An 18,208-nucleotide genomic window follows, 5' to 3' on the forward strand; every position below is an offset into this window, starting at 1 on the left:
GGAATGATTGAGACTGAAGGTTTCGACAAGCTGAAACCAATTTTAGACGTCTCTTGTCTGTCAGAGACAGAGTCATGGACACTGAATCTATCTGGAAACCTAAAAAGGTTACCCTTGTCTGAGGAATCAATGAACTTTTCGATAAATTGATCCTCCAACCATGATCTTGAAGAAACAATACAAGTCGATTCGTATGAGATTCTGCTAAATGTGAAGACTGAGCAAGTACCAAGATATCGTCCAAATAAGGAAATACCACAATACCCTGTTCTCTGATTACAGACAGAAGGGCACCGAGAACCTTTGTAAAAATCCTTGGAGCTGTTGCTAGGCCAAACGGCAGAGCCACAAACTGGTAATGCTTGTCTAGGAAAGAGAATCTCAGAAACTGATAGTGATCTGGATGAATCGGAATATGCAGATATGCATCCTGTAAATCTATTGTGGACATAAAATGCCCTTGCTGAACAAAAGGCAGAATAGTCCTTATAGTTACCATTTTGAATGTTGGTATCCTTACATAATGATTCAATATTTTTAAATCCAGAACTGGTCTTAAGGAATTCTCCTTCTTTGGTACAATGAAGAGATTTGAGTAAAACCCCAGCCCCTGTTCCAGAACTGGAACTGGCATAATTACTCCAGCCAACTCTAGATCTGAAACACATTTCAGAAATGCTTGAGCCTTCACTGGATTTACTGGGACACGGGAAAGAAAAAATCTTCTTGCAGGAGGCCTTATCTTGAAGCCTATTCTGTACCCTTCTGAAACAATGTTCTGAATCCAAAGATTGTGAATTGAATTGATCCAAATTTCTTTGAAAAATCGTAATCTGCCCCCTACCAGCTGGGCTGGAATGAGGGCCGCACCTTCATGTGGACTTGGGAGCTGGCTTTGGCTTCCTAAAAGGCTTGGATTTATTCCAGACTGGAGATGGTTTCCAAACTGATACCACTCCTGTAGGGGAAGGATCAGGCTTTTGTTCCTTATTGTGACGAAAGGAATGAAAACGATTATTAGACCTAAATTTACTTTTAGATTTTTTATCCTGTGGTAAAAAAGTTCCTTTCCCTCCAGTAACAGTTGAAATAATAGAATCCAACTGTGAACCAAATAATTTATTACCCTGGAAAGAAAGGGAAAGCAAAGTTGACTTAGAAGACATATCAGCATTCCAAGTTTTAAGCCATAAAGCTCTTCTAGCTAAAATAGCTAGAGACATATACCTGACATCAACCCTAATGATATCAAAGATGGCATCACAAATAAAATTATTAGCATGTTGAAGAAGATTAACAATGCTATGAGAATTATGATCTGTTACTTGTTGCGCTAAAGCTTCTAACCAAAAAGTTGAAGCTGCAGCAACATCCGCTAAAGATATAGCAGGTCTAAGAAGATTACCTGAACATAAGTAAGCTTTTCTTAGAAAGGATTCAATTTTCCTATCTAAAGGATCCTTAAAGGAAGTACTATCTGCCGTAGGAATAGTAGTACGCTTAGCAAGAGTAGAGATAGCCCCATCAACCTTAGGGATTTTGTCCCAAAACTCTAATCTGTCAGATGGCACAGGATATAATTGCTTAAAAACGTTTAGAAGGAGTAAATGAATTACCCAAATTATTCCATTCCCTGGAGATTACTTCAGAAATAGCATCAGGGACAGGAAAAACTTCTGGAATAACTACAGGAGATTTAAAAACCTTATTTAAACGTTTAGATTTAGTATCAAGAGGACCAGAATCCTCTATTTCTAATGCAATTAAGACTTCTTTAAGTAAAGAACGAATAAATTCCATTTTGAACAAATATGAAGATTTATCAGCATCAACCTCTGAAACAGAATCTTCTGAACCAGAGGAATCATTATCAGAATCAGAATGATGATGTTCATTTAAAAATTCATCTGAAAAATGAGAAGTTTTAAAAGACCTTTTACGTTTACTAGAAGGAGGAATAACAGACATAGCCTTCTTAATGGATTTAGAAACAAAATCTCTTATGTTAACAGGAACACTCTGAGTATTAGATGTTGATGGAACAACAACAGGTAATGTAACATTACTAAAGGAAATATTATCTGCATTAACAAGTTTGTCATGACATTCATTACAAACAACAGCTGGAGGAACAGATACCACAAGTTTACAGCAAATACACTTAACTTTGGTAGATCCAGCATCAGGCAGCGATTTTCCAGAAGTATCTTCTGATTCAGGGTCAATCTGGGACATCTTGCAATATGTAATAGAAAAAACAACATACAAAGCAAAATTGATCAAATTCCTTAAATGACAGTTTCAGGAATGGGAAAAAATGCCAGTGAACATGCTTCTAGCAACCAGAAGCAATAAACAATGAGACTTAAATAATGTGGAGACAATAATGACGCCCATATTTTTTAACGCCGACACCTTTGGCGCAAAAAAAACGTCAAAAATGACGCAACTTCCGGTGACAAGTATGACGCCGGAAATAACAAAGAACATTTTTTTGCGCCAAAAAAGTCCGCGCCAAGAATGACGCAATAAAATTAAGCATTTTCAGCCCCCGCGAGCCTAACAGCCCACAGGGAAAAAAAGTCAAATTTTAAGGTAAGAAAAAAATGATTATTCAAATGCATTATCCCAAATAATGAAACTGACTGTCTGAAATAAGGAATATTGAACATCCTGAATCAAGGCAAATAAATGTTTAAACACAAATATTTAGAACTTTATATAAAAGTGCCCAACCATAGCTTAGAGTGTCACAAAAATAAGACTTACTTACCCCAGGACACTCATCTACATGTAGTAGAAAGCCAAACCAGTACTGAAACGAGAATCAGTAGAGGTAATGGTATATATAAGAGTATATCGTCGATCTGAAAAGGGAGGTAAGAGATGAATCTCTACGACCGATAACAGAGAACCTATGAAATAGACCCCGTAGAAGGCGATCATTGAATTCAAATAGGCAATACTCTCTTCACATCCCTCTGACATTCACTGCACGCTGAGAGGAAAACCGGGCTCCAACCTGCTGCGGAGCGCATATCAACGTAGAATCTAGCACAAACTTACTTCACCACCTCCACAGGAGGCAAAGTTTGTAAAACTGATTTGTGGGTGTGGTGAGGGGTGTATTTATAGGCATTTTGAGGTTTGGGAAACTTTGCCCCTCCTGGTAGGAATGTATATCCCATACGTCACTAGCTCATGGACTCTTGCTAATTACATGAAAGAAAAGGGATTTAGCAACAAAGCTGCTAAAGCTGGATAGTCACATTAAAGGAATCAACCTTTAAATAAGAGATCCAAATGTAAAGGGAAACAGAAAAAGGAACCAGAGGAAAGTATGATCAGATCTGTGAACTTCGAGTCCTTTGAGGCCTGAATGGCACAACTAGTATAGTGTGTTGATGATGTTGATTGATCTTGAGCAGAACCCCTGATATCCTGACAATGGGTGAGAAACAAGAAGGCAATGAGAAAGTCCCAAATGAAGGCCAGGGCTATCAACAGGTCACCAGGGGGATACCTGGCTCTGAAGCTATTGATTGGAACTTTCAAATTCCATCTGGGGGCCAAGAGTTCCACTAAGGAAAAGACAGAAGGATGGAGAGACAACTATGTGGGATTCAATATTTGATGGCTAAGTCTGCTGCCTAATCATTGGGGCAGTGTAATATTTTCTAATATTATATCCTTTTCTGCTATCCACAGCACAAATTATTTGCATAATTTAACATAAATGTATACATGATCATGTGTGCAATACAAATTAACCATTTTTAATATAAGATCACTTTAGCTTAATATTGGCTAAAAGTTTAGCCGGGTGGTCAGTAAAATTAGCCGGGTGGTGCACCCACTAAAAAGGTCCTGGGGAGAACATTGTACTCTAAGAATATAGATGGCTGGAACATACAACTGCACCAAGGTCCAGAGCTTAGTGACTTCTTGCAAAGCAGGTTGTCTGTTTGCATCCTTGATGACTGATATTTAGTTGAGTTATCTGATTGTACATGCATGGGAAAGCTTATGATACCACCTACTAAAGAAGCGGGACAAGAGAGATGACTCTGGGTTCCACTTTGATTGTACAGTTTTCATCACTCTTAAATTCTAAACTCCGCTCTGCACACCAAATTATTTTTAAGTTTCATGAAACATACAAGGAAGTTATCTGCTTTTTTCACATTTTGAGTAACATCTAATAATGTCAGTGTTTAATTTTTATTTGCCATTGAATATACCTATGTTGTATGGCTGTAACATTAGTTAGGGTGCTAAGGATACTAGTATTAACCTACAAATAATGGAACATTTTCTTTAGATACTCATGGACAAGACATAGGGGAAATTGATTACTGGCTACGCTTGCATGGACCCTTTTCTCAGTCAAAGCAGATGCAGAGAACCAAGGCACGCAGCTACTTATCAACTCATAGACCACGCCATGCAAAAGTAATGTACCATCATCATGTTGGTGACAGGAAACTATCAGTTGTATTGTTCACAGGGTTTTTCATTTCTAATTCAAACACTGGAATATTTTTGTCTGCTCATCTTATATATCTAGCTGTGTGTAATTAGTAAATATAATACAACACTGTTCATTTATTTTAAAAAACACAATAATATTCAATAATGAGACATTTAAGCCTAGAAGTTTTATTCTCTTTTAGCTGGACTATGAATCCTTGAAAAATGTATCCTATCAAGATTCAAGAACCCTGCATTTTTTCCAAATTTACCAGATATTAGACCTTCGAAACTCTGTTACACATACCTTGGGTCACATTTTCTATTTTAGACCCATGCTCTGTACATTGTTTCTGTGTTTACACTTCTTTAATCTTAAATTCCCCTGAAGATCAAGTGACTACTTTCATTAACACAGTACACACTGGGGTCTGATATTCAAAACCTCACCGGCAAAGAGGGAAATCACACAAAATCTTTTAGATTTTTTTTAAACCTTGTCTTGTAATGTAAGAGTCTCTGTTTCACATAAAAAACACTACATAGCAACATAGAACATTTCTCAATATAAAATTTGTGTTTCTAAAAACTGTTTAAGGGCCTCGCCATACCAACAAGATTTATATATAAGTGGTGAGGTTTTGAATATCAGGCCCTGCAGGAGATGGAACAAATGGTGTGCAGGCAGGGTTGCACCAGTTATCTGATGGTGCTCTATTTTAGTAGAGATGAAATAAAACAGAAAAGGGGGCTTTCACTGGTGCTGGGAAATGTCCCCTTTAAATAGAAATAGGCTGCATGTTTTTTTACTACATTCTATTCAGTATTAATGGGACTTATATATCATTGAATTTGTAATGCATTGCAGTATATTTCAAATTAATCTTGTGCTTTCTTTAATCTGCTTATAATCAAATCTGTAATGCCTGCAAATTTAAATTTGATCATAAATGAAAAAGTTAAAATATGTTTTTTTATATTTTGACAGTATGTATGACATTTCCATTTTTGTTTTCTAATTTCTAATTTTTAGTTATTGTTCACAAATTCACAATGTAATATTATGTTCATTTTAATAAAAAGTTAGAGGTCTCACAGACATGTTTGTTTACCACTGCTCTGAATAAACGAAAAGACTAGGTAAAAACATTACTACTGGGCATGTGTTCACCGTTCATCAAATTTATGTGAGGAAAATCATGTTAAATGCAGATATAAGAGTTAGATTAAGATTAGCGCCAAGTTTTTATCCTTATGCTCCCTCACAGGTAATCTTCCCTAGGATTAACCAAATTACAATAAAATAACAACAAAAGAATGTAGTTAAGGAGCGCTAGAAAAGCTTAAAGGATGATATGGAGACATATTAAAATTTTAAAATGCAATTTATTCGCTAAAAAAAAGACAGAAACAGATTTAAAGTAAGGGACGTCTCCCTATATTAATTGTTCTCATACATATACAAATAGATGCCCTGAATAGGTTAAAATATATAGATACACAGCATTTGAATATACTTCAGAATGGAAAACACTCACGGCTAGATTTAGAGTTTTGTCGGTAACCACCCGCGTAGCTAACGCATGCTTTTTTTTCCCTGCACCTTTTAAATACCGCTGGTATTTAGAGTTCACAGAATGGCTGCGTTTTCAGTGCGTTAGGCTCCAAAAAGGGATCGTAGAGCATAATTTACCGCCACTGCAACTCTAAATACCAGCGGTGCTTACGGACGGGGCCAGCTTCAAAAACGTGCTCGTGCACGATTCCCCCATAGGAAACAATGGGGCAGTTTGAGCTGAAAAAAAACCTAACACCTGCAAAAAAGCAGCGTTCAGCTCCTAACGCAGCCCCATTGTTTCCTATGGGGAAACATTTCCTATGTCTGCACCTAACACTCTAACATGTACCCCGAGTCTAAACACCCCTAACCTTACACTTATTAACCCCTAATCTGCTGCCCCCGCTATCGCTGACACCAGCATTATACTATTAACCCCTAATCTGCTGCTCCGGACACCGCCGCAACCTACATTATCCCTATGTACCCCTAATCTGCTGCCCCTAACATCGCCGACCCCTATATTATATTTATTAACCCCTAATCTGCCGCCCCCAACGTCGCCACCACCTACCTACAATTATTAACCCCTAATCTGCCGATCGGACCTCGCCGCTACTATAATAAATGTATTAACCCCTAAAGCTAAGTCTAACCATAACCCTAACACCCCCCTAAGTTAAATATAATTTTATTCTAACGAAATAAATTAACTCTTATTAAATAAATTATTCCTATTTAAAGCTAAATACTTACCTGTAAAATAAACCCTAATATAGCTACAATATAAATTATAATTATATTGTAGCTATTTTAGGATTAATATTTATTTTACAGGCAACTTTGTAATTATTTTAACCAGGTACAATAGCTATTAAATAGTTAAGAACTATTTAATAGCTACCTAGTTAAAATAATTACAAAATTACCTGTAAAATAAATCCTAACCTAAGTTACAATTAAACCTAACACTACACTAGCAATAAATTAATTAAATAAAATACCTACAATTATCTACAATTAAACCTAACACTACACTATCAATAAATAAATTAAATTAAATACCTACAAATAAATACAATTAAATAAACTAACTAAAGTACAAAAAATAAAAAAGAACTAACTTACAAAAAATAAAAAAATATTTACAAACATTAGAAAAATATTACAACAATTTTAAACTAATTACACCTACTCTAAGCCCCCTAATAAAATAACAAAGCCCCCCAAAATAAAAAAATGCCCTACCCTATTCTAAAATTAAAATAGAAAAGCTCTTTTACCTTACCAGCCCTTAAAAGGGCCATTTGCGGGGCATGCCCCAAAGAATTCAGCTCTTTTGCCTGGAGAAAAAAAACATACAATACCCCCCCCCAACATTACAACCCACCACCCACATACCCCTAATCTAACCCAAACCCCCCTTAAATAAACCTAACACTAAGCCCCTGAAGATCTTCCTACCTTATCTTCACCACACCGGGTATCACACCGATCCGTCCTGGCTCCGATGTCTTGATCCAAGCCCAAGCGGGGGGCTGAAGACATCCATCCTCCGGCTGAAGTCTTGATCCAAGCGGGCAGAAGAGGACATCCGGACAGGCAAACATCTTCATCCAAGCCGCATCTTCTATGTTCTTCCATCCGATGACGACCGGCTCCATCTTGAAGACCTCCAGCGCGGATCCATCCTTTTCTTCCGACGACTAGACGACGAATGAAGGTTCCTTTAAGGGACGTCATCCAAGATGGCGTCCCTCGAATTCCGATTGGCTGATAGGATTCTATCAGCCAATCGGAATTAAGGTAGGAAAATTCTGATTGGCTGATGGAATCAGCCAATCAGAATCAAGTTCAATCCGATTGGCTGATCCGATCAGCCAATCAGATTGAGCTCGCATTCTATTGGCTGATCGGAACAGCCAATAGAATGCGAGCTCAATCTGTAATTTTGTAATTATTTTAACTAGGTAGCTATTAAATAGTTCTTAACTATTTAATAGCTATTGTACCTGGTTAAAATAAATACAAAGTTGCCTGTAAAATAAATATTAATCCTAAAATAGCTACAATATAATTATAATTTATATTGTAGATATATTAGGGTTTATTTTACAGGTAAGTATTTAGCTTTAAATAGGAATAATTTATTTAATAAGAGTTAATTTATTTAGTTAGATTTAAATTATATTAAAGTTAGGGGGGTGTTAGTGTTAGGGTTAGACTTAGCTTTAGGGGTTAATACATTTATTAGAGTAGCGGTGTGGTCCGGTCGGCAGATTAGGGGTTAATAAGTGTAGGTAGGTGTCGGCGACGTTGAGGGGGGCAGATTAGGGGTTAATAAATATCATATAGGGGTCAGCGGTGTTAGGGGCAGCAGATTAGGGGTACATAAGTATAACGTAGGTGGCGGCGGTGTGCGGTCGGCAGATTAGGGGTTAAAAAAAATTATTATAGTGGCGGCGATGTGGAGGGACCTCGGTTTAGGGGTACATAGGTAGTTTATTGGTGTTAGTGTACTTTAGAGCACAGTAGTTAAGAGCTTTATGAACCGGCGTTAGCCTAAAAAGCTCTTAACTCCTTTTTTTTCTGTGGCTGGAGTTTTGTCATTAGATTTCTAACGCTCACTTCAGCCACGACTCTAAATACCGGCGTTAGAAAGATCCCATTGAAAAGATAGGATACGCAAATTGCGTAGGGGGATCTGCGGTATGGAAAAGTCGCGGCTGCAAAGTGAGCATTAGACCCTTTAATGACTGACTCCAAATACCAGCGGGCGGTAAAAACCAGCGTTAGGAGCCTCTAACGCTGGTTTTGACGGCTACCGCCAAACTCTAAATCTAGGCCTCAGTGAATAGTGTATGGATAAAGGAAATTTATAGTATATAAACCACCTTAAAAAATTACCACCTTTTGTTAAAAAGAATTATCTGTAAATTTAAGAAAAAAGTTCTTTATATTAATTCCACCTTGGTAATAGCGTTACAGAGAATCAAAATGTTTCAGTTTGTCTCAAAAGTTCATGTACATTGTGCAGTCCGATACACTTTTGTTTTCAGATAGACATAGTTCTGTTACACTTGAGTCTTTTTGCAAGTTGTGATATGTAATGTTGATATAAATTGTGATGTTTTCAAATTAAAAGAGAGCTTACCGGGTCTTCTGACACTTTCTGTGTCTGACGATATTTCAATATGTCTTACCGGGAAGTTTCTGGGTCTCTTGTCAGCCTTCCAGTCTTGTACGATACAAGATTCACCTGGAACCTGATTCTCAGAACCCATTCTTGTGTGTGTAATTCCAGCGTATATCTGGCTGCTAGATCCAGCAGCAGGCTTCTAATTTGGGTATATACTTGCGATGCACACTCCGGCGTGTTAACAAAGAATCCAGATTTCAGTATACAAACGGCCGTTTGTTTTAGCTTGTTTCTTCTTCCCCCGTACTCATTTAGTATTGAGATCTTGCAGGGGATATGCGAGCTCTGGTGGATAACGTCTACGCGTTTCGCCAGTCTACTTTATCAAGATGGATGTTTTGTGGTATTTTGCCCGGTATTTAAAAAACTCTCCTCTCTTCCTAATTGGTTTGTCTTTTGGGGCATAAAAACACTAAAGCCAGAATGGAGAGGGGGGAATTTTGAAGAAAAACTATTAAGAAAGGAAGCGGAATTAATTTATAATATGCAAACCCTCCACCCGTCAGGACTAAACTCTGAACTAGACCTTTCCCCATTTCTCACTTCATAAACATCAAAATAAATAAAATTATTAGTGGACAATATCCCAACAAAACTACTGCTATCACCAAAAATCAAAAGGGGATCAGAATAAGTTTATAAAAAATAAAAATAATAATAATCAGCAGATAATTTATTAAAACTACCAAAAATGTTGAGCTAGCTCCCAAATTTAAAAAATTAAAGAAAAACCTTTTGGAATTTTTTTTCTATTTTTTCAATTGTTTCACCTTGAATCAGGCCATCCAGCTAGGCTATTAAAGATATTAAAAAACAATATATAAATATCCCAACAAAATTACTGCCATCACTAAAAATCTAAAGGGGATTAGAATAAGTTTATATAAAAAAATATAAAAAATAAAAATAATAATAATCAGCAGATAATTTATTAAAACTACCAAAAATGTTGAGCTAGCTCCCAAATTTAAAAAACTAAAGAAAAACCTTTTGAAATTTTTTTTCTATTTTTTCAAACATTTTACAATTGTTTTACCTTGAATCAGGCCATCCAGCTAGGCTATTAAAGATATCAAAAAACAATATAAAATAGGAAGAGCCAAGTTTATAATATAAAATATCGCCACTCAAAAGTTTGTATTTTAGAAAATTCCTTATACGATGATGTAGTATATAAGATGTATAGAAAACACACTAATATAAGTATATGAGAGAAGACGCTAGCAACATCTTTGTAAAAATGGGTTAACTACAAATTAAAGCAATACAGATGCCGAATTCCACTCATAAGTAATATTTATGATTTTAAACAAATATTAACTAATAATCCAATTTTACAGGGTTAATATATATATTTTTTGAAGAAATGTAAACACAAGAAAATAACTATGTTTACACCACCAAAATACGTAAAAACTAAGATAATCCACCTTATGTATTCTGAATAAATATCCACCTGTTTATACCACCAAAACATGTTGAAAACTAAGATAATCCACCTTTTATTTTCGATAATACCCACCTTGAACACACCGCCTATCAAAATGAAGGAAATATAAACCAATTAGGAAGAGAGGAGGGCTTTTTAAATACCGGGCAAAATACCACAAAACATCCGTCTTGATAAATCCGACTGGCGAAACGCGTAGACGTTATCCACCACAGCTTGCATATCCCCTGCAAGATCTCAATACTAAATGAGTACGAGGGAAGAAGAAACAAGCTAAAACAAATGGCCATTGTATACTGAAGTCTGGATTCTTTGTTAACACGCTGGAGAGTGCATCGCAAGTATATACCCAAATTAGAAGCCTGCTGCTGGAATTAGCAGCCAGAGACACTCAAAGAAAAGGGTATTATACGCCGGAATTACACACACAAGAACGGGTTCTGAGAATCAGGTTCCAGGTGAATCTTGTATCGTACAAGACTGGAAGGCAGACAAGAGACCCAGAAACTTCCCGGTAAGACATATTGAAATATCGTCAGACACAGAAAGTGTCAGAAGACCCGGTAAGCTCTCTTTTAATTTGAAAACATCACAATTTATATCAATATTACATATCACAACTTGCAAAAAGACTCAAGTGTAACAGAACTATGTCTATCTGAAAACAAAAGTGTATCGGACTGTACAATGTACATGAACTTTTGAGACAAACTGAAACATTTTGATTCTCTGTAACGCTATTACCAAGGTGGAATTAATATAAAGAACTTTTTTCTTAAATTTACAGATAATTCTTTTTAACAAAAGGTGGTAATTTTTTAAGGTGGTTTATATACTATAAATTTCCTTTATCCATACACTATTCACTGAGTGTTTTCCATTGTGAAGTATATTCAAATGCTGGGTATCTATATATTTTAACCTATTCAGGGCATCTATTTGTATATGTATGAGAACAATTAATATAGGGAGACGTCCCTTACTTTAAATCTGTTTCTGTCTTTTTTTTTAGCGAATAAATAGCATTTTAAAATTTTAATATGTCTCCATATCATCCTTTAAGCTTTTCTAGCGCTCCTTAACTACATTCTTTTGTTGTTATTTTAAATGCAGATATACCCATTGTGAATGTAAAATAAAATAATAACTTAATTATCAAAAAAGACAGAATATTCTTCATGTTTTTAAGAGTCTCTTCTTGTAGATGCCTTCATAAGACACTAGAATATAGGATATTTGAGGAAGAGAAATAGGGGCTCATACACGGCCTCAGGTATTAACAAATTGTACTCTCTCTCTACTCTAGTTTTCTGCTTCCCCTTTCTTGGATGAACCTCAGAATGAACTTATAATCCGGGTCTGGGGTTGTAGAGGTCTGAGGGTGGAACAGTTAGGCTATCAACCCAGCCCATATGCTATGTATTGCTTTTATCACCATCCTGACCATGCCACCAACATTATACCTTGTAGCAACAACCCCCAATTTGGTGATGAGTTCTCTTACTGTTTGAAATTGTCCACTGACCTTGAACGATACCTTCAAGGAGAACAATTGTACATTTATGTGTTTGATGATGAAAATACGCAACCTGGATCATACATTGGAAGGGCAAAGGTGCCACTGCAGAGACTGGCAGAGGGAAAAAACATTCAAGGTGAGTGGTGAATCTTAATGTGACTTGCATTAGCTGATGAAATTAAAGAATTGAATTGAATCAGACTCGCTCTTTCTATTTACATTCTTTTTCCCACATAGGAGATTTTGCATTACTGGATCCATATAGTAAATGTTCAGGGTCAATGCAGGTCAGTTTAGAATGGAAATATCCATATCAAGCAAAATGTCAAAGCTTGTGGGACTCCAATACTCTAGGACATTCCATTCCTGAGAAACTTCATGATATTTCATTACCTCAGGTAAATTATTTATCACTTCATGTTATGAGAATTGTGTATTTTTTTGTGATGGTTAATTTTCTACTGCACTGTTAAGATTTGCAATTTTTTAATGTTTTTCTAAGCCCCATTCTCAGGCCCATTTGTTGCCAAGGGATGCTCCACATATTAATTCCAGTGCATTAAAACGGTCTAAATCTTGCAAAACTGATGAGGATTCAAGAGTACATGTGAGCTCCAGTAAGAGGGGAAGAAGAGACACTCACTCAAAAACTTCTCAAAGAACAGTGAGTGAGCCCTCAAGACATAAACATCTCACAGATGAACAACCTAGGGAGGAGTCAGATATGGACATGAAGGTATGTAGATATAATTAATAGAGCTAAAAAAATAGTATAAGTGAGGAAAGAGTAGTAAGGGGAATTTTAATGAGGACAAATAACTCTTTCTATTTTCAGGAAATCACTGAACGTGAAAAACTGCATCTATATTCACAGAAAAGGAATCAGGAAATGGATACAGTTGGTAAATTAGCAGTTTGATAGGATAGTTCATGTTGAACTGGGGGGTGGTTAATAGTATTTCCAATAAATGTGTTGTTCCTTGCTTAGAGAACGAATCCACTGATGTCAGTGAATCACAGAACTCGGACAGCGATGATATCATTATAGTAGCAAAATCAAGAGTCCCACACAAACTGGTTAGTGCATTAAACGAGAAGTACCACAAGTCAATTTTCAACTTTGTTCTGACTCACATCTTAGAATTGTGAAGTATTGCTTTGTTACTATTTGTTTTTCAGTATAATTCACTATCTATTAAATATGTATAATGTCACAAATTAGACTATATTTGAAAAAAAATAAGTTTTATTAGTATGTACTGTTGTTATTGGATTGCTTCCAGCTAATCTTTCTGCAGAAATCAAATAACTACAGTAGTAAGGTCTTTCTTGTTTGCTCTGTTTCTGCAGCCATCTTCCCAAATACGTGTGGAGGTAGCTTCTTTGAGTCTTGACCCATGTTCAGATGTTGTGGCTAATAGTGAAATTCAAAGGGTTTTTGTGGAATTCCGATTTCTTGGAGTCCCTCTTGAAGAAACAGAGACCCCCATCTCACTCAGAAAACCAAGACGTGGAGAGGAGATATACTACCACTTCAGCAAAGGTCAAAGATCTCCACCCAGAACCAGTGACATAGTACTTACTCACTTCATACACTCACTTAGAAGTCTCATCATGTAACTGATCCACATTCCTAAAGAATAGAAATTCCACACCTCTCCACATATTTATAAATTATTTTTCTCTCACCCGCCCTACAAACCTAAAGAACATCAAGCACTGCTCTCCCTATAAAACAGTTAACCTTCCCTTCTCGCCAACATAAACCATTCACTAAATGGGCATTATAATGCAAGAAATGTTAAGTTTTAATTCAATAGAACTGATTTTTGCCTGAAGCCACAACAAATTGCATCTCCTCACAATGACACAGCTGGTCATTGGTGGCTATCTGAATATATTGTTCCTTATTGACTCACCAGCTGTGTCCTGTTCAGGACCTGCAGTTTGTTGCAGCTGCTAAGCCAGGCTTTACCTATGTGCTTTTGTGGGGGTTAAACACATTTAGAAAGAGACACTGAAGAAAGAAATTGCACGCTGTAACAAATTATGGAGTTTCATTTTTTTCTCTAATGATATAAAATGTCCATTTACACATATTGAAGTAATACTATCTTAGAACAGAAGTTATCAATGCTAACTCTATGAAATTGACTCATTCTGGGTGCACCCATAAGCTGTAAAGATCCACTTTGGCTCTCTTAACATTTTCTTAACTTTCTAGACTTTCAAAGGTATTTACTAAATATAACATGATCAGGGAGGATTTTAGTAAATGCTTACACAGATAACAGTAGAGAAAAGGAATTTACATCAATAAGGAATTTGTTTTTTTAATTTATTTTCTGTATTACCCAAATAAAACATTTCAGGTAACTATTAAAATACTATCGGCTAGATTACGAGTTTTGCGTAATAGTGAAAAAGCAGCGTTATCCAGTTATAACGCTGCTTTTTCACTACTGCTGGTATTACAAGTCTTGCAGATTTAGGGGCACCGCACACTTTTTTGGCCTTACCGCAAATCAACTTACACAAATTGCGTATAGTCTTTTTTCAATGGGACTTCCATAGCGCCGATATTACAAGCTTGTCCTGGGAGGCCAAAAAGTGAGTGGTACACCCTATACCCTGTCAAGATTCGTACCGCATTCTAAAGTCAGTAGTTAGTTTTACACTACAAAGCTGTAGCACAAAACTCATAGCTAAAATGCTAAAAAGTACACTAACACCCATAAACTACCTATTAACCTCTAAACCAAGGCCCTGCCGCATTGCAAACACTAAAATAAAATTATTAACCCCCTAATCTGCTGCTCCCTACATCGCCGCCACTAGAATAAACATATTAACCCCTAAACCGCTGCACTCCCTCCTCGCAAACATTAGTTAAATATTATTAACCCCTAATCTGCTGTCCCTAACATCGCCGCCACCTATCTACATTTATTAATCACTAATCTTCCGCCCCAAACGTCACCACCACTATACTATATTTATTAACCCCTAAACCTAAATCTAAACCTAACACCCCCTAACAAATATAATTAAAATAAATCTAAACCTACTATTAATAACTAAATATTTCCTATTTAAAACTAATTACTTACCTGTACAATAAACCCTAAGCTAGCTACAATATAACTAATAGTTACATTGTAGCTAGCTTAGGGTTTATTTTTATTTTACAGGCAAGTTTGTATTTATTTTAACTAGGTAGAATAGTTCTTAAATAGTTATTAACTATTTACTAACTACCTAGCTAAAATAAATACAAATTTACCTGTAAAATAAAACCTAATCTAAGTTACACTAACACCTAACACTACACTACAATTAAATAAATTATCTAAATTAAATACAATTAAATAAATTAAATACAATTACCTAAATTACAAAAAAAAAACACTAAATTACACAAAATAAAAAACAAATTACAAGATATTTAAACTAATTACACATAATCTAATAGCCCTATCAAAATAAAAAAGCCCCCCTAAATAAAAAAAAAAACCTAGCCTAAACTAGACTACCAATAGCCCTTAAAAGGGCCTTTTGCGGGGCATTGCCCCAAACAAATCAGCTCTTTTACCTGGAAAAAAAATACAAACAACCCCCCCAACAGTAAAACCCACCACCCACACAACCAAACCCCTCAAATAAAACCCTAACTAAAAAAGCCTAAGATCCCCATTGCCCTGAAAAGGGCATTTGTATGGGCATTGCCCTTAAAAGGGCATTTAGCTCTATTGCAGCCCAAAGCCCTAAACTAAAAATAAAACCCACACAATAAACCCATAAAAAACCTAACACTAACTCCTGAAGATCCATTTACAGTTTTGAAGATTCAACATCTATCCTCAACGAAGTCAGGAGAAGTCCTCATCGAAGTGGCAAGAAGTCCTCATCGAAGCGGCAAGAAGTCCTCAACGAAGCTGGGAGAAGTCTTCATCCAAGCCGGGAGAAGTGGTCCTCCAGACGGGCAGAAGTCTTCATCCAGACGGCATCTTCTATCTTCATCCATCCGGCGCGGAGCAGGTCCATCTTCAAGACATCTGGCGCAGAGCATCCTCTTCCAACGAAATCTTCTTATAGAATGAATGTCTCTTTAAGTGACGTCATCCGAGATGGCGTCCCTTAGATTCCGATTGGCTGATAGAATTCTATCAGCCAATCAGAATTAAGGTTGAAGAAATCCTATTGGCTGTTGCAATCAGCCAATAGGATTGAGCTTGCATTCTATTGGCTGATTATAACAGCCAATAGAATGCAAGCTCAATCCTATTGGCTGTAGGAAAGTGAGCGATAAGAATAAAGTGCAAGTTAGCAATGCACCCCTCTTACCGCAAAACTCGTAATCTGGCCGATTGGTTGGTATAAAATACTATACACTAAAGATAATAGTGTGTAAACTAACTTTTACGTATCACATTGTAGGACATTGAATAATATGCTGCATACAAAACATATTAGCTTCTGACTGAACATCTAAAGTGTAGTGCGCTGCCCCTTCTTCTGATTTACAGATACCTGAAGAAGATGCCCAATAGAAAGGAGCTAGACTATCCTTCCTGTCTGCTCCCTCAAAACCAGAGACACTGTTTTGTTCTGTGCTTGATGAGCTTTCAAAATGCAAAGCACAATTCCTCTTTTGTATGTCAACAAATCAAGAAAGAAGCTTTTCTGTATCACAAAGGACAGAGCTGCCCCTAGCAAGTTTGGGGCCCAAGGCAGTATGAGAGTATGGCAGGGGTCAAGTCCAGCGGGAATGCATGGGAACAGAGTTCCTGCACTATTTTTGCAGAAGGAACCAAGTTCCCCCTGGACAGAGAACAGAAACGCTTCAGTAAACACTTCTGCTGTTGGTAGGAGGAGCTTTAGCATAGTCTGGTTAGAGGGATAGTGAGACCCTCTAATAAAGGGCAGTAACACTTCCTATAATGCACTAAATGGAAGCCTGTTAGCGGTCCTGCTGTGTGATCACCCCGCACTGTGTGGAACACATGGTGCTTTCATTTCTGTGTGGCTTGCTCTGGGGTATTTAGCTCCCTTCAGAAGAAATAGGACTATTGCACCTTAAGGCCCAAAGGCAACCATTCAACCCTTCATTAGTTTTAATTTTCTTTCATTAACCATAGATTATATCCATATAAATACATTGTGTGTGTGTGTGTGTGTATATATATATATATATATATATATATATATATATATATATATATATATATATATATATATATATATTGTAGGACTTGAACATCAGAACACAGCTGGACATTAGAGAGAGTTGAAAAGCAGAGAGAGGTTACTTTGTGAGTTTATGGTTAATAATAATTACTATTTTATCTTATTGTGAAATTTTATCTTTCGTGAATTTTATATCTATATTAACAAATGTGTTAGGGTGTGTAAGATGTGGTACAAACACCTTTCAAAATATAAAATAAAGAGGGCCATAAATAGATGGTCTTCTGCCTCATCAACTTAAAAAATCCCCAGTTACGACTGGTAGGAATTACAGTTGATTATGCCTAGTATTGTTATCTGTGGAATGTGAAATTGTTAATTAATAACAGTGATAATAGAGACAGCTATTATTTTCATTCATTATTTAATTTAAAATAAATGGTTTGGAATGCTGCAACTAAAACCTGATATAACTTATCCTTTTGAGAGTATGATGCATGACGTCCATGAAGTATCCCTTTTTTCCCCAGCAGATCTAGTCACCCTAACATATGCACACAGACACACAAACACACAGATACATGCATATACGGATACACACACATTCATACACAAATACACACACATTTACAGAAACATACACACAGATACACATACAGGTATCACAATCTCCAAGCCCTGCATTAATTGCAAGGCTCTCAACAAAATTAATGTATACAGAAAGAGAAGCACTTTACTTTGAACAAACAGCAGGTCACTTGAAGGATATCAGTCTGGTCCCACCTAGCAAGGTCAGTACAGCCTAGAAATACCAGGCAACTCTCC

General features: G+C 36.4%; 1 protein-coding gene across 1 annotated transcript in view; it reads left to right on the forward strand.

Moving 5' to 3' along the window:
* RPGRIP1 (RPGR interacting protein 1) overlaps nt 1–18,208 on the forward strand; it is a 234,936-nt gene that overhangs the window by 161,331 nt on the left and 55,397 nt on the right. The window contains exons 15-21 of the mRNA XM_053699932.1: nt 4,322–4,452; nt 11,984–12,332; nt 12,434–12,594; nt 12,699–12,932; nt 13,032–13,098; nt 13,185–13,273; nt 13,547–13,739. Of these exons, the coding sequence (XP_053555907.1) occupies nt 4,322–4,452; nt 11,984–12,332; nt 12,434–12,594; nt 12,699–12,932; nt 13,032–13,098; nt 13,185–13,273; nt 13,547–13,739 (1,224 nt within the window). The remainder of the gene's footprint in view (nt 1–4,321; nt 4,453–11,983; nt 12,333–12,433; nt 12,595–12,698; nt 12,933–13,031; nt 13,099–13,184; nt 13,274–13,546; nt 13,740–18,208) is intronic.

Source organism: Bombina bombina, chromosome 2 (assembly GCF_027579735.1).
Source record: "Bombina bombina isolate aBomBom1 chromosome 2, aBomBom1.pri, whole genome shotgun sequence".
NCBI classification, from domain to species: domain Eukaryota; kingdom Metazoa; phylum Chordata; class Amphibia; order Anura; family Bombinatoridae; genus Bombina; species Bombina bombina.